Source organism: Ursus maritimus, unplaced genomic scaffold (genome assembly GCF_017311325.1).
Source record: "Ursus maritimus isolate PB19 unplaced genomic scaffold, ASM1731132v1 scaffold_21, whole genome shotgun sequence".
NCBI lineage: Eukaryota > Metazoa > Chordata > Mammalia > Carnivora > Ursidae > Ursus > Ursus maritimus.
Window position 1 is genome coordinate 28,711,416 of NW_024424564.1, and position 26,438 is coordinate 28,737,853.

General features: G+C 37.5%; 1 protein-coding gene across 1 annotated transcript in view; it reads right to left on the reverse strand.

The window, feature by feature from the left end:
* The window catches only part of EPYC (epiphycan), a 32,720-nt gene that overhangs the window by 5,280 nt on the left and 1,002 nt on the right, over window positions 1–26,438 (reverse strand). Inside the window, exons 2-4 of the mRNA XM_008687678.2 lie at window positions 6,646–6,817; window positions 1,504–1,662; window positions 445–647 (exon numbers count right to left, since the gene is read on the reverse strand). Of these exons, the coding sequence (XP_008685900.1) occupies window positions 445–647; window positions 1,504–1,662; window positions 6,646–6,817 (534 nt within the window). The remainder of the gene's footprint in view (window positions 1–444; window positions 648–1,503; window positions 1,663–6,645; window positions 6,818–26,438) is intronic.

Below are 26,438 nucleotides of genomic sequence, written 5' to 3' on the forward strand. Positions count from 1 at the left end.
TTCACTTAGAAAACAAAATTTCTAAGATTGACAGAGTCCATCTTCTTTGCAGGGTAATTTGAAAGGCTTCTACCTCAAGGCACCACCCACACCCTGCACAAGTAGTCCTCCTTTAAGCCCTATAAAATATTCGCCTTGAGTGCAGTTCTTGGGAAATACAAATTGTCTGGCTGACACCATTTCCAGGCACTCCTTAGAGCCTCGTGTTCCAGAGAGTCCTTCACTCCTTACACAGGCTCTCTCTGCCCTCTCTTCTTGCTCGGCCAGCCTCAGGACTTACCAAAATGCAGTATTTCCCAGAAGTTTGATAAATTGTATTGTATAGTTTATTTTAGGAGGTAAAAATCTCATCAAATTGAATCTCCTTATGGAAATAAAAATGCTAGTCATTGATGGCACATGGGATGGAAGGATGAGTCTTCCATATCCAAACTTAAAACTCACTTTAAACGCTTCTTGCTTTATTCCTTTCCTTCCCAGCCTATTGTGGCTGATATCGATAAACGTCAAAGCGCTTGGCAGTTCCGGGAGCTGCCTTATTTTATTGTCACGCAGGACCAGCTCCCGGAGGTGAGGGAGCTTTCTGAATGCATCCTCATCAATCTCGGATATTAGATTTGATGTCAGATCGATCCTTCTTAAATCATCTAGAAGGAAAAATGAAGGAAGTAGTTAAAAACTCTTGACTATGTTTTGCTCACGTAAAAATATGAAGATAAATTTTCCCACGTGAAAGCAAATATGAATATGAAGTTAATTAGCAGTAGACAATGAAGTAATCCTTTCTAACTACTTTATATAAAAATTTGTTTCCACCCAATACTATACATATTTATGTACTTGTAAGAAGGCATAATTTTAACAAAGGTATTGACATATTATATTTAAAATAACTGGTCTTTTCCCTACATTCTTTGTAAGCTTTGTCTAGATTTTGCTGTATAAAAGGTTTTCCTCGGTGATGACAGATTGCTATATTTTCTAACAGTTATAGATACATTAGCATTAAAATACAAAGGCATTAAAAAGAAATTTTCTAATGATTGAAACACTTTATAAAGACAAGTACCAAAATTCTTCTAAGTTGGCAACAATTATGAATTCAGATTGTAGGCTTGTATGCATCAATCATAAAGCAATTGTGCTTTAATGGAAGTCTATTCAAACAGCCCAAATCCTAGGAAATATATGACCATGACATTTTACTCAATGTCATGACATGATAATGAGTTCTAGCTTATAAAATATACATATTTATGATCCTATTTCTTGAAAATATTGTATTTGAAAATATCAACTATATAGTTTCATAATGACCTTTAGCTCTTCATCATTTTTTCACATAAGTAAAGCAAACCTTCAAATATTTAAATAAGAAAAAATAGTTGATTTATGAGCCATACTTTCATAATCAGGTTTTATATTTAATACCAGCATTTTATAGTGTAACAATTTTAGGAAGGTGTGTAAAGAAGACAAGGATATTGGTGCTGTCATCCATACTTAGGCTTGCGAAGTCATTTTTGTTGATCTTTTTAATTCTATTGAAGCGGGAATAGAAATAAGCGGTGTTCTTGGGCAGTGGAGGGATGGCATCAAGTTCATGGTCATCACAGTATACGGTGGTGCGTATACATGTACACAGAAGGCAAGTTGGAAAGTCTAAAAGGTAGAGGCAAATAATTATATGTAAGTAACAAAAGCAATTTCTAAGAAATAATGTGATTAGATGTTTGTTAAATGAGTTTACAGTCTCATGCAGACCATCCTGCTATATTTCATATTTTCTCACATAGTTTTCTATAAATGGAAATTAAAGTCAAATGTACCAATTAAAGCAGCCACAATAATTAGTATATTCTTTGTACGGTTTTCAATTTTATTTTAAATTACCGAGTGGATACAGTGTGGATGTTGCTTTTATCCTTATTAGAAATTCTCTTTTCAAATGTAACTATTAAGACTGTGGTTTTTGTAAAGTTGAAACAGCACACATAATATTTTTATTAGGTCTTTGATTCAATATTTAAACACCCCACTGAAACAATCTGCTTCAAGAGAAAGATAGGGTAATGATCATTAATATGAATTCACTCAATATGTAATTATGGAATCCTTTCTAGGTAAATGACACTGTGCTAGCTGGTGAAACAGTGAGGACCACAAAGAGGAGACACAATTCTATTTTATGATCTTCTATGTAAGTAAGATAAACGTGAATCACACAAATAAAATGATGACTGTGCAAAATGTCATGAAATAGATGAGCATAAAATAGGGGAGTTCGACTCAGTCTGACAGTCATGGTTCTCTGAGAAGGTGATAACCGAGTTGAGATCTGCAAAAACAGCAGGAGTTGACCACGCACTTCACACTGGGAGTGAAGTGTACAGGCAGAGGAAGCAGCATGTGCCAAGGCCCCTCACTTTGGATGGACTGAAAGATGGTCCATGCGGCTACAGCACAGAGAGCATTGAAATGTATGGGACATACCATACGGAAGCCTCATCGGCTGTGTTACGACAGGTTTTGTTCCTTATCCTAAGGATGGGCAGGGTATTGCCTGATCAGATTTGCATATTAAGAAATCACTCTGCTTGAAGGTGTGTAGAAGACTGAGGGAGGGCAAGGGGACAGAGTGGAGATAAGTTGTTATCTGGGTAAAAGATGATAGTTGCTTGGCTGGGGTCATGGTGACATGTCGAGAAGGCAACAGATCCAAAAGATATTTGTGAGGTTGGATTATATGTCAACGTATTGGTCTGTCTCTATCACGTGCACGTGCACACGTACACCTCCTTCTCTCTCTGTTCGGTGGTGCTGCAGAGGACAGCAAGCTTCCAAGGAAGATAGAAGAGCAATGACCAGAAGGAAAGGAGGAAAAGAGAATGGGGAAATGTTATGGAGGCCAGATGGAGAGAAAGGGTTTGAAGGAAAAGGGAATAGAAAACATTCTAAGGCTGCTGAGATGTTTGGGTAAGTTAAGAAATGAGAATATCTCTTGGATTAGTCATTGTGATGGTTATAGGCTACTTCGGTAAGAACTGCGGAGTGATGGGGCTGGAAGCCAGATTAACAGCCAACTGAGGAGGGACTGGGGGGGGGCAGAAGTAGTTACAGCAAATACAGACAATGCTATTGAGATGTTCGTGAAGGAGGAGAGAGAGAGATGGTGATAGGTATAAGCAGATACATTTGCGGTGTGTAAATTGACTGAAGCAGGAAAAATTTGACGAAAAAGATCCAAAGTAGGAGAAGTTGAATATCAAAAGGATCCTGAGAGGGCAGGAGGAAGTGGGACCGGAAGCATCCTACATGTGAGAGGACAGACAGTTGGTCTGTTGTAACAGGCTAAGGAGAGGGAGATAAGGTGCATACATGTCCATGCAGGTAAAGATGACATCTGAAAGCAGAAAGACTGAAAAGCTGCTGACCAGAAGATTGTCTTTCCTCTGTGGAATGGGAGGCTCAGCTCTCTGAGGAGCTCGAGGAGTAGAGGGAGGAGGAGAGGAAGGATGTAAGATGTGAGATGAACAAAGGATGTGAAACAGTCAAGAAAGAAACTAGATGGAATGATGGAAGGACTTTCTCGTGATTGCTCTTAGTCCGTTCACCCCAATTTCACTGGGACTTTCCTAGTTTTAGCCTTGAAAATTCCCCACAGTGGGACCCCTCGCTCCAGGCAAACCAGACACTTGGTTGCCTGAGTGGAAGGATCCATTTGTAGTTTGTGATCAAGAACTAGTAATGGGGGCGCCTGGGTGGCTCAGTCGTTAAGCGTCTGCCTTCGGCTCAGGGCGTGATCCCGGTGTTCTGGGATCGAGCCCCATATCAGGCTCCTATGCTGGGAGCCTGCTTCTTCCTCTCCCACTCCCCCTGCTTGTGTTCCCTCTCTCGCTGGCTGTCTCTCTCTCTGTCAAATAAATAAATAAAATCTTAAAAAAAAAAAAGAACTAGTAATGCACCTACTGAGGTCTTTTTGCTGTCATTAAGGAGGACAGTTATTTACAATAATAGCTTGGGTAATGAAAACTATTTTAAGACTGGAAATCTAGGAAAGACAACTTAAGGGGAAGCTGTAAAGCATTTAACACTTGCCAATTTTTCAAATCATTATAAATTAATATTTGCCACTTACAAAATTTTTAAAAAGTAAGGCATTTGATTCTTCTATATATTCAAGACTTTGCTAATTTAGCAATAGCTGCTTAGGGTAATTTATAATAATATATTCACACCAGTTATCGTTTAATTCTCTTTTTTCCACTCATAACCCAAGTCTACTTTATATGGCTTCGGAATGTTGTTTTTATTATTAATAGTAAAAATATATATTTTGATTACTAATGCTCTAAATATTTCTTTCCAAGCTATTTAACTTTGATGAATAGATAAGATTTAAATTTAATTTTAAAGTTTAGAATTTCTGGTGATGCTTCATCTGTGGAAATTAAAATGTGAATTAAAGTTTTAATTAACTTCATTTCTCACCCTCAGACTAGTTTGGAGATAACTTTTTTTTCCTAAAGTTATAGATTTTTTTATATGATTTCAAAGCTGACATTCTTGAGCCATAATTTTGACTAAAGCTTTTGAAAAAAATGGGCACTATGTTTTTCTGTTGTTCCTTGGCTTGGCTGAAAGACCTGAGTATAGGTAATGATGCCAGATCAGTCAACTTTTGATGGATCCGAAATTTCTTAAAAGTAAGTAATGTTCTAGATATATTTAATTTCCCTACTGGAAACTTTCTTCTGGGCACTTACATTTCCTTCTATTGTATGTGTCTCTTCTTGGTTTTATTTGCAGAGTGTTCTACTCCATAGAGTGTTAACTGTGTGGAAAGAATATAATGTATTCATTAGAGATACTGGCTTAGGGTTTAGTGGTCTCCATTTGCATTTCAGCTCTGCTATGTACCACCTCCAAGATCTTGGACAACTTTTACACTAGGTTGGGGTTTTAGTTTTCCTATTTGTAAAGTGGAAGTAACAATACCTCGTATGTAATATCATTCCGACTCCTCAAAGAGTTCATATGCATAAAACACTTTAGTGGTTGGCATTTACATAGCATTGTACAAAAGACAACTTTTTATATTACTTATTGGTGAACAGTTAAAAACTGGTAGATGCAGAGAGTAGATGGGGGTTACGGGCGGGGCTGGATGGGGAGCAACGGGGGAGGGGAGTTGTTGGGCAACAGGTGACAAGTTTCAGTTATGCAAAATAATTAAGTTCTGGAGATCAGCTGTACAACACAATGCCCAGAGTTAACAAGACTACTGTACGCTGAAACATTTGTCGAGGGTAAAAAAAAAAAGACTCTTTTATCAATAATAGAGTCATGAGAATAACTAACATTTATTATGTTTACTATGGGTCAGGTACTAAATTCATTCATTTAATCCTTACGACGATTCTGTGAAGTAAGATCTATTATTTATTATCCCCTATTTTAGATGAGGAAACTAAGGCAAAAAGTATTGATTACTTTGCTCCAAATTGTGTGTCCAGCAAGTCCCAAAGCTGGGATTTGAATGTCATCCCTCTCTTTGATTCTCTCAGTGTGTTCTGTACAGGGTTTTGTCGTATTCCGTGGAGCACATTATTTCCTCTGCATTTGCCTGCCTGTCTCCCTGTACTAGACAAAAATATCCATGAGAACAGTAGTCATTTTAAGTTAAGTTTTGTATCTCCAGAACTTAGAGAACAGAGACACTCCAACTCTATACTCATAAACCTTTGCAGTAGGAATTCCACTCATTTTTCTATACCCCCTTGCTATGCCATTCTCCGTGTGGGAAAGCCGTCTGGTGTGAGTCCGTCTGGTGCCCCCAAGGATGACACGGACAAATTCTAACAAGGAATATAGACAGATCATAGAATCATATTGAGCATCAGGAACTCTTTCTCATTAACAAAGGGACTGTGGTTTAGACCACCTTCAGGCTGTACAGGATGGAGTCCGGTGTTACGGAATGCTTTCCACTCGGCTGCTCCCAAGGACTGAATGAGAAGAGACCCATGTTCCCATAAGTACACAGACAAGAATCAGAACAGGCTCGCTTTCAACCCAGTGAGTGAAACTAACAGCTGTGTGATCTCTGACAAGTTCCTACCATTTTTGAGCTAGTTTCCTCAGTAGGAAAGACCTGAGACCTTCACACACAGTTTGTAGTAGTCACATGAGAGACTGTGAGGTGAGGATTGTGACCCACAGAGAGTCTGTGTCCAGTCAGTGTAGACTATTACTACTGCTGCGTCATCACAGTCCACCAGCATTACCTATCACCCTGAACTGCTGTGGCCCGCTCTGTCAGACATAGAAATCTCTCATCTTGCTCGTAGGGTAGTGGATTCTTTGTTCTAGAAATGCATTCCACCACAAAGGTTTGGAGTGATGATGCTAGATAAATATTTTCCCCCAAATCTTTGGTTATTTGATCATTTCCATCATGCCAAAGATGAATTATTAAAACTGCTTTGTATTTGAATACAAAATACATGTGTGTCTCCTGCTTCAAACCCAGCCTATGGCAAAACTTTCCCTGTGGGTCATGTGGGTTGCCTGTGGCATTGGAGTTTGGCAGCTTTGAGGTATGACCAAGTGGACTTAATTCAGATCAGCCTTGATAGACCTGACCTTCATTGGTGTGTGGGCCCAGAACCCTGGTGAATTCAGGCTCCTGCGGAGACGAGCCATCGATCAGTCTGGGGGTGGACTCCTCCTCATCCTCCTCTTCAGCCTCCTCTGGAGGTGGGGGTGGGGTAAGGAGCTCTCTGTTCCCAGAAGGCATCACTGTGGCTATTTCAATCTGAAAAAGAAACAAAATTTCATCAGGCAACCTTCTTAATCACCCGTCCTATGAGGCAGGGACACAAATTTTAAAAGTATCCGTTTTTGCCACAAGAGGTCGCTAGTGTTCTGAAGTTCAACGCTGCTGGGCCAGCTCGCCTGGCTGAGCACATGTGGTTCTAGTTACTGTTGCTGGTTTTAATTAATTTTGCTTCTCAAATCTTCGTAATAATTTCCAATGCCCATGGTTTTTTGGGGGTTTTTTTTAGTCATCTTGCTCTTTCAAACATTCTTACATGTTTATTCATGTTTTAAAAGCCTCATTTATTGTTTTCTAAATACATAGCATTGCAAGAATGCATTATTGTTGTGGAAGATTCAAAATAATCCAGAAGTTTGCAGAATAAATTCCCGAAGTCCCCTTCACCCTGAGGCCCTGATTCCATTCCCTTTGACGATAACAACCATTAAGAAATTAAGGTGTATATTCCAGCCCTTTTAATCCTTGGTTTCCTAGATTCAAGTATTCTGGGTTTGCTTTTTGTTTTTGTTTTTGTTTTTTTTTTTTATAATTTACACTTCTTCCAATTGTTTTACTGTAAAGTATCCTTTCTGCTGAAAGAAAAATATATAGGGAGATATGAAAACTATATGATTAGATTATGATGTGCCCTTTCTCATGTACTTTCAATATTATTTTGAGTAACAAGTATTACCAACACTATTTGGGTTTATTACATTGACGTTTTTGAGAGCTTTGACAATGGAGGAAACTTATTAAAATCGAAAAAATGCTCAAATATTTTTTTAGGGATTGTATCTTGGATTATACTTGGTTTTCTCTTCTTGCATATTTTAGGTAATGAGTAACTGCTCTTAAGAACACTGTTTGCATTTAGAAAAGCTCCTTATTCTCAAATCCCTTCCCATGCCTCAGTCTCTTTTCCTCTGTATTACTTAATAAATGTCTACCTCCCTGACAACCTTGTCACTTTAGGCAGGAAATCTGCTCAAGACAGTTTGTTGGCAACATGCAGCACCCACTTTTGGGGACGTACTATCTTCGTGGCATCCCTAGAAATCCCAGATTCTTCTTTTACCACCCTGATAGGGCTGCTTGATCCTTCCCACCCGTCTTTATTTGCATTTATTAAACAAGCAAAAAAATACACAAATTACCTTCTAACTTATTTAATGTCAAAATGACATGCACAGTGTTACTTTTATGTGTAAAATAAGTACATAACTAGGCTAGATATTTTCTGAGTACTTTAGATAGATGTTTTAGATAATCACAATATTTTAAAGCTACATTTATTATTTAATATCATTTTTAATAAATTTGAATACAATGCTTCACAAATGAAAATTATCCTTTTAAAGGAACACTAAACTCTTGTCAGTTCAGAATTGTATTTCTATGTTTCTGTAGAGTCTCCCCATTTCCTCCCTTCCGACACTGTATTGAAATGACCCTGTCAGTTTTCTGCCTATCCAAGCCCCCTAGATGGTACACTCTAAGTTATATGTTTTATCTTTGTAACTCGAGGCTGTAGCATAATAGGTGATCAACAAGTACTTATTAAATATAATTTAAAAACTGCTTGTCCAAAGTGTATCTAATTCACAGCTTTATATTTCATTTTAGAGATTTTACTGATAAGAATCACAAATGGGTTGGTGCTCACTTTAAATGCACCTAAAGCAGAAAATCAAACCAAAAGCCGCTCATACTGTATTTGGTGCACCAGGAAGCCGTACGTGAAGATATTGTAAAACCTGGCCAGAAATCTCCACTCGAGAAGATGGGGCACACTTCCTTAAACAGGGAGACATACGGTTTCCAGCTGCAGGATCAGAATGAAGCAGATTTAGAAGGAATAGACCTGCAGAGACCAAAAGGAGGCTCCAGGAAGAGCGGAAATTGAGACAGATGTTTCATGGAATGGAGGTAGCCTAAAGGGAGAAGCACATTCCAGACACGTCGCCTTGAATCTTTAGCTTTGCAGGAAAAATGTTTGCACATACTTTCTACGGATAATTGTTTTTCCACTGATCTGACGTGAAGCTGTAAGATCTCACTTGTCATCCAATATAATGAGGCAAAAACAGCTTTTGTGTTTATCAGAACCTGTTTTGTTCATGCTTACTCGCTAATAAAATGTGAATGCTGGACAATTTGAAGACTAAGGGAGAGGAATGCTTTTTCGGCTCAGCAAAATCCCAGAACTATAAACTCAAAGTGCTGTTCCTGGTAAGCTATTCTCGTTGCAGACACATTTATTCTCACTATTGAATAAAAATGGTTGAGGCTTCTGTCTTTTTTTTCTTCTTCTTCTTCTTTTAACAATTTCCATACTGCAATATGAAGTTGTGAGGCAATGCATGCAAAGAAAGGAAGCCAGAGGAGCATGAGGACCTGGCTGTCCATGTGGCTGACTTGTAGGCTTACGCTACAGAGACCAAAATTTGGGAATAAACACAAATGGCCAGAAAACTCCCTGCCCCTTTTTCTCAGGCTACAACTGGCAACCCTCAAATGCAAATATAACCGAGGCTCTGATATAAATATTCATCCTTCTGGAATTTTCCTCCATTATTTTTCCTTTTACCTTCTTCTTTTACTCTGACCTCTTCCCTACTAAATTGTTTTAACCTTTTTATTATATTTACCTGAATTTTAAAAACATGCTAAATACAAAGGATCCCTCCCGCCTATGGCCTTGGACTTAGCCATCCCTGTGTTTGCATATCCTCCTGACATAGGACCAGCAGGGCACATCTCTGAGTTGACTGGTTTGTAGTAAGTTGTCCCTTTCCATCCCCTTTTAACTGGGCTTCAGAGCTAGATAGTTTATGTCATGGTGGACTGTATTTAGGCGTACATTCCATGCCTGTGAAAGAGTACGTCTGTACCAGAGATGACACATGCATAGCCCACAGACAGTGACCCTGGTAGAGTGAAATGTTGCAGATGTCAGCTTAGAGCGATAATAGTGCCAAGAAGAGTCATCAGGCCTGCCTCGGCCTCTGCACCCCCACAGCCTTGACTGCATGAGAGTAATCCAGCACCCCAGTACACTCTCAGGGAAAAAGGACCTGACATGACCCTCAGGTGTCTTAGATGAAGCCTCTGCTCCCTGGAGACATCAGGTCTCTCAGTCGAAAGTGATTCGGTTACCTTTCTTGCTGCAGATGGTGTGTACTGAGACTTTACCAGCAATATTTATATCGTTTAAAAATCCTGCAAGAGATTTGAGACTTTCATTCTCCAATAATCAGAAGAGTTATCCACAGAAAATCTTTCTATGAAAGTACACAGTACCATTTTAAGTGGTAACATTTAGTTATAAATAATTTTAGTCAAATCCATTTATCTCTTAGCAAAAGCACATCTGAATGACCCGTAGGACCATATTGCCACCACTGGGTCTACTTAATGTTTGTCTTGATTTCAGAGTAAAAATATGAAAAAAATAGTGCGTTTGGAAACAACAGTCATACTTCGTCCTGACTGCCTTCCTCCCCTCTGCCAGGGAACCCTGTCAGTACTGATTTCTTCTTGAATAGTCTCCTTATACCTGTTAAGGATGATCCCAAGCCATATGCTGCTGCTAAGAATGTGTTTCAACTAATAAAACATAATGTGTGTTTTTTTCCTAATATTTTGATATCTTTTGATCTCAGCACTTAATCTGCAGCTAAATTTCTAATGAGGAACTTAATGAAAATATCACATATGCAGAACAGAAAGACTTCATGATACCTAGATTGGATTCCTACCCTCGTGAATGAATGCAAAGATCACTGAATGAAAGGGTGAAATTGTAAATGATGGAAGATTTGCCAGTCTTTATAATTATCTAATCAACCAGAATGAATGTGCCAGGCATTACACTTAAATTGTGATCATTATGTCCATTTTATCTGTCAGTATTATTTTCAAACATCTATCAATACTTTCTTTTTTCCTCCTGTGTCCACCACCATCACCATAATCTAAGTCACTACCCTGTCTTGCTGGGAATACAACAATAGTCTACTCACAGGGAGTTGGCACCTTCTCCTTTATGTATTCACTCTGTAATGAGAATAAGCTCTTAAAAGACAAAGCTGATCATGTCAACCTCTGCTTAAAATCCTTAAATGGATTTTTATTTTTCTTAATAGCCACAAGAACAGTGGCCTTGCAGAAGCCCGGAAACAGATTGGCTTAGAGGAGGTGAGCTTGACTCTAGCCTACCTCTGAGACCTCGGGGGAGTTACTTTATCACCTGAGCGTCCGTTTCTCTATCTGCGAAATCCTGGTATATACAGTAGATAGTATATCTGTGTTAGGATGAAAACGTTAATACGTATACTAAGTGCCGTGGAAATTTGCTGTTATTATTTGCTATTTTTATATTTGCTATTTTTATTTTATATTTGCTATTAGTATTAAATTCAAAACTCTTTGACTACAAGGTCTTGCATGGCTTGGCCTGTCCGGTGTCCCCTTCCTCCATTTCATATCCACGTGCTCTTCTGCTGCACTGGCCATCTTTAATTTCTTATGCTCCTTGTTCTAGAAGACATTTGCATGTATGAGTTGTTCTGCTTGGAATTCACTCCATTCCTCATCTTTCTTTCCCCAATCTTATTTTATTCTATTTTTTAACAGCACAGTAAATCCATGAAGAAAAATCATGTATACACTGAGATCCTTGTTGACTCATTGATATTCACTTAACAATGAAGATATAATTGTTCCTTTTAGCATACAAAAATTAATGCAGATTTTTGTGTAAATATTAATAGGGTCTGGGATAGAGTCACAGTGAGGTCTCCATCCCAAGAAATTGAAGTGACTTTAGATTGTTCTCATGTTATAAAACTGACCTTAAAAATGCACAAGAAAAGACCATTCTTCCCAAGTGTTTGGGAGCAGCTTCCTGACTCTTGACTTACCAGTGGTAATAGTACAGCTAAGGAAAGAAAAAATGAAATGAAGAGGGTGGCAGCCTGAAAAAAATTCAAGTTCAGGAAAGAATGGCTTATTATTGTGGCCAACATTGTTTGGAGGAGAGAAATATTAAATTTGTTGAATATACACAAAAGTCACTGAAGAGATCATCTCTGGTATCAAAAGAAGTTTTATTGACTCTCCTCAGGGGCTAGATGAAAATAACTAGCATGGATTGAATATTCACTGTGTGAGAGACGGTATGTCCTTTCCATTGAGTTACATGTAATTATCAGAAGAACTCATGTAGCAGGTGCAGTATTGTGCACATTAATAGATTTGTAAACTGAGACCAGGGATGGGTAAATTGTCAGAGGTTACATGATTTCTAAGTAGTAAGGCCAGGATTTGAATCTAATTAGAGCTGCCACAAGACTGCCTTAATTTACTTAATTTTGATTCTGTACTCAGCCAAATAAATGTCTGCTGAATAATCTAGCTTCTTAGTAGGTACCTGCATTCTGAGAAAGAGGGATTCTGGATCATGGAAATGAGCCTTATGATCACGCGGAAATGCCTTCCCATGATAAATTCATAAATGGACTTTATCGAACAAATTTTAAGCCTCATCTAATTTTTGCTTTGGCATCCTTCATCAACCTACAATCTGATTTGATCATCACTGATGATGTTAGTCAATTGCTGATCCTATAGGCTGAAGACCATACCAAGGCATGTTGCCCTGTGGGAGCACTTGACAGTCATCCAGTCTTCCCCTGATATTGACAAGTATGAAAAATATCATATAACATCGATGTGGGTGGATTGTAAAATTCAAGTAGCATTTATTATAATTCTCACTTTTGTGAGAAAGAAGTATTATGTCAGAATGAAACTTTAGTCTGGTTGAACATGATGGCTAAGACAGTTCTATGTATTCACCACAGTTTCATTTTCCTCCTGGGCATTCAGCTCAAGTACATTTTCCACTTTCTTTGAATGTGGCTTAGGTCATGTGGCTAGTTTTAGCCAACTGAATGCAAAAGGAAGTCATGCAGCAAATCTGGTCCAAATTAGTGAGGAGCAAGGATACTTTCACAATCTGTCAACAGAAGATACCAGTGTGACCTTGAAGTCCCAAGGTAAAGATGGTGAAGTTCTAGCATGAAAGAAGTTTGAATCCCTGAATAACTACTTGGAAGACTGTAACCTGTTGACCTGCGTTGGACAGTCATGTCAGCAAGATACAAATTTTTATTGTGTAGAGCCATTGGGATTTGGGGCTTGTTTGCTGATGTAACTTGCCCTAATATACATCTTTTCAATTTTTGTTTTCTTATCCATTTCTTATTCATACTGAGGGAACTATTTTTTAATGCTTTTATGGGTTGATTTACCTAGCACGTATCACTGACTTTAGAAAAAAAATAATAAATGCCTATTTTTGTTGTCACTCTATTCTCTCTGATTTCTTTTTTATAAATAACTTTTCTTTGATCTTGCCGATTTGGTGGCGTACTTGCTGAAATAGTATACTACCACATTTGAGTGAATTCACCATTATTTCAATTTACTTATTTTTAAAGCTCAGTATTTTATTAACTGGATTAAATCAGAGTTAATAAATCTATATAAATCAGAGTTAATAAATCTATATAAGGAGTAAATATCTACAAGTCCAATATCAAAATTAGTTAATCACTTTCTATTTACTTCGAAGCCATAAAATCATAATAGTTGATATTGACTTGCTAGGATGTATTTCTGAAAACATGTGAGTTCTTTCATATTTTTAAAAATCTATCCTAATAGATGGTGATTCATCATAAATTTGTAACTCTAAATGGTCACGCTTCTTTGTATTTAATATAATGTTTAAATGAAAATTTTAATGCAAAAAAGAGAGCTGATGATTTGAAGGTTTCATTTAATCATACCTTCTCTAATCCGTGTCTCTCTTCTGGGACCACAGTATTTTGTTGTTCACATGTTTATTTTCTCATTTCCTTTCTTTTTTGTCAGAAGTGGCAATATTCCATTTTTAGTTGCCAGAAAAAAATTCTACTTCAGTTTTATCCCAGTTTATTGAGGTCTTCATTCACCATCATCCTGTTAGGCTCCAGAAACTTAATAGATTTTCAATATCCGAGTTCTCACAAAATGTATCATCTAGTTCTAGTTGAATGTCTCTAAATAATATTGGTAGGGAACTTTGGCAAAGGCTTTAGACACATCTAATAACAAAGCCAGTTCACATTCCCTTTCCCCTTACTGTCCTTGTTCCCCAAGTAAGGATGCCAGAAAGACAATTTAGTGTAGGCTGAAATCAGTAATCTCATGAGGATACGGGTAGGGGGAAAGTCAATCACAGTAATTGAAAACAAGAAGTTGGACTGAAAACTAAGAGATTTGGAACCCTCTAGACTCTAGTTGTTTTTTGTTTTTTATGATGGAGTAATTTCGTATTTTTCTTTTAAATTTCAATCTTTCTTATGCTAACGCAAAGCAAATTGTTCCTTCTAACACAGACTTTATCGATTCACAGAGCATAATAAGCCATGCCTTTTCATATGTAGAACTTCTCTACATGAAATTGCTATTCACTCATGGTGATGATGATGATGATGTATATATCATCAGAGGGTAATAATAGACATTTTGAATAGGCTAATATGTGCACTGATAAAGGATGTCTCAGGGAGGACCAGCTAATAGCCAATCATTTTTGAAAGAGATAATTAGTATGTTAATTTGTTTCTGCTGTCCAATTTCAATGGTAAAGCCTTACACAATTTTACAAACTTAGAAATCTGACTTTATCTTTTAGGGCAGAATTACTTTAAACCCCAAAATTGTACTAAACCAGAAAGCTGACCTGAATCTTCCTACTGCCACCAGTCTCTGTAGCCTCCGTAGTCTCACCTGAGAAGCTATTATGATCAAAAGATTGTTGATAACCATAGAACCAGAACAAAGGACTCTAGGTAAATCACCTCTGCAATAGCATGAGGCAAAGGAAGAACTGTTTTTCAAGGTATCGGAATCTTTAACTTTCTTGACAAGCATAAATTTTTGCTATTATTACTATGATTGAATCACCCTGCCAATAGGAGAAGGCTGCCGAATAGTAGTTAATTGACCTTGAAAATATTTGATTTTATGATCTTTCTTTTTTTCTCTCAGTACCAAATGTACCAATTCCCTTCAACTTCCTTTATGTCTTTTTATATGTTATAGATTCAATATAGTTTTAGTGGAAGGATTTTTATCTTAAATGTCCTGGATTTTAATTTCTTTGATATTTATGTCTTTACTCAGAGTTTTGATATCATAACTCCAAAGAAAACACACAAGAAAAGTTGATCCAGCCTCAATATCTTTTATATATATTTTCTGTATTCTTCTTCTCATATATTACAGTTAAGAAATGGAGTGTATAATATATATTTGCAACCACTTATTTTGAGCAGAGAGACTGGCATGGTGTCACTGTGGTTATCTTTTAGAGTTCATCTATCTGCATCTCATACTGGCTGCATTGACATCAAAACCCAGTGGTTGCACAACCTGGTGGGTGACAACATTACCAAGCAATAATTCTTGCACTATTTCCATGCCTGTGTGTGTGGACTTTAACAAACACAAGGTAAGCCCATGTATTCCTGGCAAACTCAAGACAAGGTTAACCAGAACTTGTCCTAGGTGTATTGAAATGATGAATTTGTAGAATTGGGGAAGATCCAGTGAAAACTGGAATATTAAAAGGGAGTCAGGCAGGAAAATAACAGGTCAATTTCAATCTTAGATTAGATATTAGTGTGATGGGAGAACATGTTCAGGGTAGGATTACCCAACTCAAAAATATGACAAGTTCCAAAAAATGTTTGAACAATGTTACTTCTGGAAGACTTACAATTTACTAATCTTTTAAAAAAAATGTTAAGATTTTGTTTATTTATTCATTTGGGAGGGGAGGGGCAGAGGGAGAGTGAGAATCCCAAGCAGACTCCGTGCTGCGTGTGGAAGTTCAGTCCCAGGACCCTGAGACCATGAGTTGAGCTGAAATTAAGAGTTGGATGCTTAATGGACTGTGCCACCCGGGTGCCCATAATTTACTAATTTTTTAAAGATTTATTTATTTATATGAGAGAGAATGAGTGTGAGTGGGGAGAGGAGCAGAGAGGGAGAATCTCAAACAGACTCCCTGATGAGCGAGGAGCCAACTCAGGCTTGATCTCATGGCCCATGAATCATGACCTGAGCCGAAATCATGAACCAGCCACTTGGTCGACTGAGCCACCCAGGTGCACATATATATATATATATGTCCCTGTGTTAGATGCCACAAGACAAAATCTATAGGACTATGTTAGAAAAACAAAAGTCTGGATCAGAAAGAAATGAGAAGGCATACCTCTAGCACACAGTCCTAGGGCAGTATGGCATCCAAAGTAAATGTGGATTGAAATAATTCAGAAAAAAACAAAACAAAAAACAAAAAACCAACAACAACTGACTCACACTAAAAGAAGAGCTGAGGGAAGTCAAACACCTGATCTGGGCCCGTCCGGAGAGATTCTGATTTCAATAGTTTGAGGTGTGGCCTAGGCATTAGGACTTCTAAAAGCTCTAGAGGTGATGAAAAATATGTGGCCGAAGTTGAGAACCTTTACACTAAGAGAGGAAATGTACTCCACTGAAAAGGACGTGGAAGACAGAAATGCTAATTAAGTCCTGGAACTTTGAAAGGTTAGTTAAGTCTTGATGAGAATGTGGTAGAAGGATTGTTTTACCCTGGCTCCCAGGGGCCAGAGACTTCACAAACATTCATGACAGCTTCAGTTCAAGAATCTGCTGAGGTTGATGCCCCGGCTGAAAGAAAACATGGGGAAGAAGAGAAAGCTCTCTGGGAGGTAGACTTCTTGGATTCCAGAGCAGGAAGCCAAGGAGAAGCCACTGGCATAGCTTTCAGGCTGAAGAACCCCACCGGCCGAAAATTCTTGCTCACAAGATCATCTGTCACCTGAGAGAATACACAAGGCAGCATCAGGTGCCAGAAACCCGGGGTTAGCAGGAAAATAGACGTTCAAAGGCTTTGAGTTGAGTATGCAAAAAAAGGAGGAAACTTCTGATTGACCTGGTGACTGGGCTGGCCGCCATCATATGTTTTAAAATCATTCTGGAAAACAGGAGTGTCTCAAATGCTGGTCTGAGAAAAGAGCCATTATATTAGGGGATGTTTCCTAGTTCAGTGCTGCTCAAACCACGGATCCCTCAGAATGACCAGGAAGAGTTAAATCCCTGATCACTGGCCCTCTGGAGTTTCTGATTCATTAGGTCTGGGGTGGGACCTGAGAATTTGCATTCCTGACCAGCTCCCAGGTGATGCTGATATTGTCCATTCAGGAACTACGTTTTGAGAACAGCTACTCTAAGAACGGTGCAACAGTGCCATAATTTAACTCCTGATGGAAGATTTCTCTGAGTGTTTGAGCTCAAAATTTGCAAACCAGGGACAATAAACATAAGCTGACCAACATCTGGATGAGGCTACACCAAGATTTTTTTTCCCATCTCCTAATTTTTCTTAGGTACCACCCAGTCTCTGCTTGAGTGTCTGCCCACACTATGTACTGGTTTTGGGGAATATACTTTTGCTCAGAATAATTATTTTGCAGACTCAGGATTAACTTGTTCTTTAAAATAGGGTCAGTTTTGTGATAATTCTGTGTGTGCACTTAATGCTCTACTCTTTTTAATATTAAGGTCATGGGACAGTTGGTAATGAGCTAATAACAAAGGCTGTGCCTCTGAAGGAACTACGTGTACCTGGAAGAATGCACTCATGTTGTCATTACTGACAGTCCAGCTTGGCCCAGGCAAGATGAAGAGAAAGCAAAAGGAATTAGAAAAAGGAAGTTTTGGACTATCTATTCTTTGGGTTTTTAAATCAAAGTCAAGCAATTCTGATTTTGTGCAGTAATCTCTTTGGATTTAAACAAGTTAAGACTTTAATTTGCAGAAGAGGTTAATCTGTAATTATCTTTCCTCAAAAACTTTGCAGAAGTAGGGGAAATATATACATATTTGTGTTATCTTGATGTTTCTGGAATTTTTTTTTTTTTGAGTATATTTACTTAGCATTTAATTTCATTTCGGAGTCTTTCCTAAGCCCTATTATTAATGTGGCTGGATATAATTTGAGGTAGAACCTAGAACTGGGGGTAAAATGTCAATCTCAGGTACAGGAAGGCCTTTGAGATAAATTCATTGATGCTCTTGGATCCAGTTTAGAGCTTCTGAGATCAAAATCTACATTCCGTCAGAAGACACCTAAGAGTGGTGGTTGGCATGGGGGTGGGTCTCATAAAGGCAGGGGCATGATCGTCCTAAAAATGGGAAGTTTTTTGTTGAAGGGAAGAGTTATATTGAACTTAATAGTTAAGCTTAATGGCTTAAAGGCTGCCATCCTGGGAAGTGGGTGTATCCTCTGTTGGCTCCTTTACTCACACTTCCTGAGGAAGAATGACTAGGCTAATTGGTGGGTGGGAGAAGATACTAGGCCTGAGTGGTTCACCCTCCCTTTCAGCGGAATTTCCTGCCTGTCAAGAAATACCGTTTTGGCCCTCTGTGCACTAAGATTTACTGGATCAGGCACTCATCTGAGGACTGTGGTTAACCACCGTTGCCTAAGACTGATGGCTTATCTACTTCTGGAATTTTATATTAGGCTGCTCATTATTGCTTCATACCTAAGTTGTATATTTCAATCCAGTCTTTATCCATAGTAAAGGAGAAATTTTGAACTATTTGTCTGAGTTTCATTTCTGTTACTGAACTGGGTCTGAAGTTAGGCAGTACATTAGGAGGAATTTTTATGGGGTCTCTTAAAACCTAACACCAATTGCCCAGAAAAAATTCAGTATTATATGTATCTATATGTGTTACAGTACAAAATAATATGCATTTTTATATATGTACCTGATTCCTGGCTTCATATTATGTTCCCAACTCTTATTTCTTTTTTCTTTGCTTCACTTTCTTAATTTATATTTTTCATGAAATAATGTAAAATAATACATACTTAATAATATATATTTTATATATATATAATCTGTATACATATACAAGATGTGATATTGTGGAGAACATAACACAATATACAGTGTATTATATAGTTTTAGAAATTATTTTATGAGATGATACTGATGTATGCAGATTATATATTTTATCTATGTCTACATTACTTACTATATATCTATATATCTACTGCTGTACACATTACAGCTTTTATTCATGTAAGCAGCCTCAAATACTGTGGTGGATAAACACACAAGTAAAATCACATGTCTCAGGTTTGCTGTCAGGTCTGCAACTGAGGACGGATTTGGGGCATAATTTCTCAGCATATATATTTTGTGACAGAATTCATAGAAGCCTTTATGTCTCACGAGATAACTACAGATCTTTTATATATATATATAAATGTATATAAATATAAATATATATATATGATAACTACAGATCTTATACACACACACACACATCTTTTTTCACTTCCTCTACTGTGTTGAAGAGATGTATTTGTAAGACAAGTAGACTGAGAGATACTGAGGGACAGAGAAGACCTGGTGTGATCTACCTGCCCCAGTTCTTGGCTCCCAGCAAAAGACCGGAAGGCAGATCTAAAGTGAGCTCATGCCCGCTGCAGTCTTAATTACAGCTGAAATCCCACCCCTTCCGTGAAGGCTTCCCTGCCCCCCGCACGGTGCATGGGCTTCAGTGGCTATTGCCTGAATGAGTCATTTGATGACAAAGCTACTAAACTTTATGAAACATTTACCGTGTGCCGAGCTCTACGTTAAGCAGTTACCAAGTGTGTCTTACCTCATTCTCATGAGGTAGCTTATAAACAGGAAGCTGAAGCTCAGCAGGCTTGTACGATTTTCCAAGGCTGTACAGTGGTATCCAGACCTGGGACTGACACGCAGGGAGTCTCACTCCAGGACCCATGTCACTCAACACTGCGACAAACCACATCTTAAGGATGAAACAGGTTTCTACATGAGAAACACCCAAAGCCAGTGGTTTCTTTCATGATTCTTCGTAGTGTGTGCTTTAATAGTTTAAATGCCCAGGCAAAGTCAGGTCTGGGAAGAAGGGTCCCCACCGATATAGTCACTCGGATTAGGAGGCTCGCTGGTGTCAGTCAGTTCCTAACCAGGCCCAGGCCTTCAGCAGATAATATTTAAATTATAGGACTGCTTCTCATTAAAAAAAAAAAATGGATTTTCACTCTAACACAGACTAAGGTGTTTGTTAAACAGAATGGAATTTTAAATTTATCTTTTTCCAAAATTGTCCCACACAGTTGATAATAAATCTTGAAGCTATTCCTTGTCATTACCATTATGTCAACAGTTGGCTTCCAAAGGCGTTAAAAGGCTCTGAGGTCGTCAGCCTGGTTACTAAAGATGTATTCTTAGGGGTTTCATAGACTGGCATGTGGATATCTTCAGTGCAATGGAATTCTTCCCTAAACATTGCGCCTGGTGCTCAAATTGATTTAAGTGACCCATGCTAATTATCTAAAAGAATGTGACTGTGAAGACTGGCAATGAAAGCTGTATCTTACTTTCTATTTTATCTTGAAAATGGGCAAGGAAGAAATGTGTTTGGCAAAGATTGCTCAATCGCCACATTTCTCACAAAGCAGCTTTTAGTTCAGAAGGATTGTCTTACCTTTCGCTCCTTTAAATACTTTGACAGCTAAGACAGATGCTTAGATATTGTGTTAGTTATAATCGCTTGAAAATTCTTGCTTTTGTGATTCCTAGCAATCAAATTACTTAATTCCAGGGGAGAGAAAGCTCAACATTGGACACAGCTAAAAGAAGTAAAGATTAAAGACAAGAAAAAGGAAAATAATGGAAGCTTTTAATGCCAAAGTCTTTCTGCTTTGGCATTGAAACAATCTGGTTTAAATTTTACTCTGAAACTTACTAGCTGAATAACCTTGAGCAAAATTCTGATCCTCAATTGCTCTTCATAATAATAATAGAATAATTTATCATTTCAAGGGAAAGTTGTGAGGATTAACTTACGTTTGTGGACTCATAAATAAGGTATAATGCAAATACAACCGAGTCACTGACAAAGACCCTCAGTGTTCCTTTGTTTCCTGATGAACCTGTATCATCGTGTATGTTTGTTACTACATTTTTAAAAACTTTCCAATAGTTTTAAAATAACATTCAAAAAGTGTAACACTGTTTTTAAAAGAAGCATATGGTAAGTCAATCAGACAACCATATTAAAAGCTCATCAGCAAAATTCTTCCCTCCCTTCCTCCAGAGTGTCTTTGGTGAAGAGGGAGAGTGAAGGGAAAGATTAGCTTTTATTTGTTCCCAAATTCTGAAAAGAACATTTAATTCAGGTTGAGTTTAAGTTATTTCTTCCAATAAAAAGTGCTTTATATGCAAACCATAAGTTTGAAACTTTAAAATGTATTGTATAAATTGGCCAAAGTGAGACATCCTTTCAAATATAAGGATAAAAGTATTCCGTGCCTTCATCACCAGAGGAAATAAATAGTAGAAATATTACTAATTTAATTACTTGTTCAGAAAATACAGAGATAGTTTTTGAAATAAGCTACCTGTTAGCATTACCAAAGTTCTATACCAATTTATTATATTTAGATAACCTAATTAAAAATACTTTTTATATACCATTATCTACAGTGGACATTCATTCAATAAGTAGCCCCAAATTAATTTCATTCTACTTGAGCAATTTCTAGTGTTACAGGGCATCAACATTTATTCTAAAATTATTTGCATCGCACCATATTGCCATGATGGCAACTGAAAAGAAACCATTGTTCAACTGTTACTGGATACAACTGAGTTTGTTCACTGAGTTTTTGTCCATTTCTATAATTCCGCTAGATTTAATTTTCATTCCTTTGATGAATCTTACAGGTTCTTCATCTCTGAAACCTATTTTTAAAATGAATTTGTTTCAATGGAGGTTTTCTTTCTAAGGATGATTTTAAACAATTTAGCTACTTGTTCTCTTTATGAAAGAGGAAAAAATGGGCTAATTTTAAGATCAACGGAGAGTAATAGCAAGGAAAGCATCTCTCATTCAAAACATTTCCTATTGGTCAATTATTACCGATAACCCGTTATTAGTTGCTATTGTTATTTATTTATGGAAGTATATGAGGCAGTTCTAAAAGCATGTGTGGTAATGCTTCAATCTATACAAAGACATTACGATGATAAGAAAGTAAAGCTGAGGAAAGTAATATAAAATGAGGAGGGGCGCCTGGGTGCCTCAGTCAGTTAAGCGCCCAACTCTTGGTTTCGGCTCAGGTCATGATCTCGTGGGTCCTGAGATAAAACCCCGCTTCGAGCTTCTTGCTCAGTGGGGTGTCTGTTTGAAGATTCTCTCCCTCCACCCCTTCCCCCACTCATTCTCTCTCTCTCTCTCTCTCTCGAATAAATAAAGCTAAATAAATAAATAAATAAATAAACAAATAAATAAAATGAGGAAAGAATAAGGCAAAACTTAGGCCCCGGATTTCTGAGCAAAATGACAAGCACAGTTAGTTACAAGATGTAGAGCCCAAAAAATAAGCAACTTCCTTAAAATTTGCAATCCACTTGGACACCGAGGCCTGAGAGAAATTTCTACTCCATATGATCCTGGAGAGAATTGTATGCCATCATGGAAATGCCCTTCATACTGTCCCACATTAAATACAATCAAGTGCTCCACGTAGCTTGTACTATAACATTCATGGTGTCTACTGCAGATTAAGTAAAAGTAATTCTATAAGGGTAAAGTAAGGATAGGGCAGGATCAGTCTGATTGGATGGAGCCAAGGAGAACTTACTGCAGGAATGGTAGTTTATATCCTCCATAAATATTAGCATAGCCACTGAGGACTTTTCTGGGCAAAAGAAATAACTCATGGGCAGGGCCAGTGTTTATCTTACACCTAAGAGAAATGAAAAATCAATAACCCCAAAACTATACAATGAAAATGGAAACACCAAATACCTACCTTAGTCAAAAACACAGACTCAATTTAACTCAATCAGAGAATACCAAATTTTGAACTGTGTTCTGATGAAATCTTCAAAGAAAATAGCAAAATGTTTCTCTGCATTCCAAGCCACCAAATATGTATGATTCTACATATCTGTATCTATATAGAGAGTAAATAGATAGATAGATGATAGATAGATAATAGATGGCTAGCCCATAACATAGATATACTATGTTGAAGAATGCCTATCTACAATTATTCTTTGAAGTAGTTGACTTAAGCCATTCTTTTTCACAGTAATTAGGTAAGTCAACTGTCTATCAAGGTTACTTCCAGTTTACATTATTCACCCATAGAACAATGCTTTCTTTCTCTTTTAGCAATGTGGGAGCACCAGCATTCAGTTCAACTAAAACAAATATCAAGTTAAAAGGACAATTTGGAAAACGGTAGAAAACAGAGGGAGGATAGTATAATTTTTTATTAACCTGCTGGAAATTATTTTCTGATATGAGAAGATAATATCACCATAATTATATGTCATTAATAACTATAATCTTAGTCAAGTTACTTACCTACTCTTTATCTCAATATTCTCATCTATTCAACGAAAATGACAATAGCACTTCCTAGTTTTGTTGTCAGAAATGAGATCATGTATGTGACAGGCCGAGAATAGTACTCAGCGTGTAATAAGTGCTCAATCAAGCTTAGCTAATATTCATCAGAAAACAAAAAGTTCATATTTTGGTCTTATAGCTTATATCCAATTCCTACTTATACCATTAAAGTAAAATAAAAGCTAAGTAAAAAAAACCTGCAACAATTTTATATTATACCAGCAAATTTATCTATTATCCATTGGGTAACATAGAGCATCATGATAGAATTGTTGGGCCTCCGATCTGTTCCTAATATAGAATCCAGATCCTGGATATTCTAAATCATCAGAAATCATATAAATCAGCAGTCTGGACTACTGTTACTGCATAAGACTTTCAAAACCAGAAATTCTTTCATGACCCTTTCTAATCACTAGGGAGGTAATGAATATACTACCACCAGTAGAAATCAACAAAGCCCTATTGAGATTCTAACTCTGGGATTTGGGGGATGATCTGGCTTATTTCTAGATAAATCATTGGATTCATAAATGCAAGCCTTGCAGCAGTATAATTCAAATTTGGGTTTCAGGAAAAAATTTACATTATTACAGATTGTATTCATTTTCTATGGCTACAAGACAAATTACCATACACTCAGCAGTTTAAAACTGGCAGTTTCTGTGGGTCAAGTCCAGGGATGGCCTGACTGGGTTCTCTGCTCAGGGTCTCACAAGGCCCAAGTCAAGGTTAATGGCCAGGGCTGTGATCTCAGGTGAAGCTCTGGGTTCCTTGTACCTATAGGGCTGTGGTTTCCATGTGCTCAGTGGCTGTCAGTTTCTCTCAAAATTTAGAGACTTCCTGCATTCCTTGTTATGGGGACCCATCCATTTTTAAAGCCAGCAACATATAGTTTCCCTTGCCTTGAATTTCTCTCATGCTTCAAAATTTGTCCCTGACCTCAAGACACTGTTATAAAGGGAGCACAAGTATAGGTCAAGCCAACCAAGATAACTTCTCTTTTTGAATTTCAGTTATGCCATATAAAATAACCTAATTATAGGAGTGATATTCCAATATATCCATGATGTTAAGAATTATAGAGGGCTTGGACAGACCAGTGGATGGGTCATTTAGGGGACATCTTAGAATTCTGCCTACCTCATATGTCAGAGGCCTTAAGGAGTAATTGTTCAAAGCCTGGAAAGTTTACTATATTGGCCTACGATGCCAAGTGCTAGAATTTAGAAGAAAGAAACTGGTATATATTTCAGAAGCATTGTTCAGTTATTCTGTAAATTTGGAAATTTAAAATATAAGGTTGCCTTTTCTATAGATGAAAAATAAATTGTAGGCTAAGATAGGCAGAACCAAACTCTTGGCATTGAGGACAAAAAACTAAAGAACCCAATCCCACCATTCTCCATGTGCTTTGTTTATCATGAATTTTTCATCAACTGTCCCTTATATGGGTATGTTACCAGCGTTCATGCAAAAAATATCACATAGGATCAAGAACATATGTAACATATAGAACAATTACTCTGAATTTATAAAGATGAGACAAATAAGGTTATCAGGAGTTGCCAGAATCTGCATTTCCAAGACTAAGTTCTAGAAATTTATAATATGAGTAACTGTATCCTAGAATCCACTCACATGACTGGATCTATTGGCTTTATTTCACATCTTTCTATAAGGAATTATATATTCTTTGTTTGTAAAGCAGCTTACACTAAAGATTTGTTAAGATCTGAGTTGACGTTCTGAATTTTGTTCCTCATGTCATTTTATTTACTGTATCACAATGTTTTTGTTTTTGTTTTCATAGGTGGTGGGCGAGTGGGTTGGTTGATTGATTTTTGCTACTGGACCAACTTGGTAACGTTTAAAAAATATGCGTAGTTTGCTTTCAGATGTATTATGTTTTCATTATAACACAGACAAATATATATGTAGATATCTCTATATATATGTATGCATATCATGTATCTATAAGCTGGTTTTCTGATGATGACTTCATCACAAAAGATTATTAAATCAGCCTTGACTTACCTATTTCAATCAGCAACAAGAGATTACTTAGTAGCTCTCTGGGGCCTGCAGTTGTTAAGGATGCTGAGTTTGGCTAGGCCAGCGTGAAAATTTCAGATGCTTGAATGAGGGAAGGGAACACAACGCCACATATTTGGTACCTTGCAAGAAGGTTGCTATATCAGAATAAGCAAATACTGGGGAAGGGTTGTATACTAAATCCTCTTTCTAGAGATACACTTATTAACTTAAATTTCTTGATGGCAGAAAAAGCTTCAGAATCTCATGAGAATGTCTGTGCAGCAAAAAGGGGTTCTGACAGCAAGGAATGCCTTTAAAGAAGTCTGCTGATAAAGCTCCTCTCCTTCACAATTTTATCTAGGGCATCCTCGAGCATGCCCTAGAATCTGATCCCAGGCCTACTCAAAACAGGATTCACTTTTAGTACTCACCAAACCTCTTGACCCTATGAAATATCTTTTGGAGGCATGACAAGTTTAAACTACAATATTTAGTTCAGTAGATGACTGCAGATACATATGCAGTCTTTTTTTTTTTAAATATCTATGCGTGATGGGAAAAGAAGCAGCGCAGATGAGTTAAGCCCTGGAAAAGTTTCTCCTCATACTCTCCACTGATGCGTTAGATCGAAGAAGCAGGACCATGTACAGCAAGACTGGTGTTAATGACCATACACTCTACGGAAATGCCCTTAACATAACGGAAGACAACCAGCAAAATAATCAAACAGTGAACAAGGACTTGGAAAACAGAGTCACAACTTTGCAGAAGAAAAGCGGTCTTCTGATAACCCTAAAACTTTACTAAAAAGAGGGAAAGAGAAAGAGGGAGACAGAGTAGGAGTGGAGGGGAGGTAGGGCAAAAGAGGGAGAGAGACGGAAAGGAAAATGGAGTTGGGAAGAAGATGTGAAAACTATTGTATTGCGCAAATTTGATTCTTGAATTTCATCAGGTAACATAAACAATAATGAGAACGTTTATC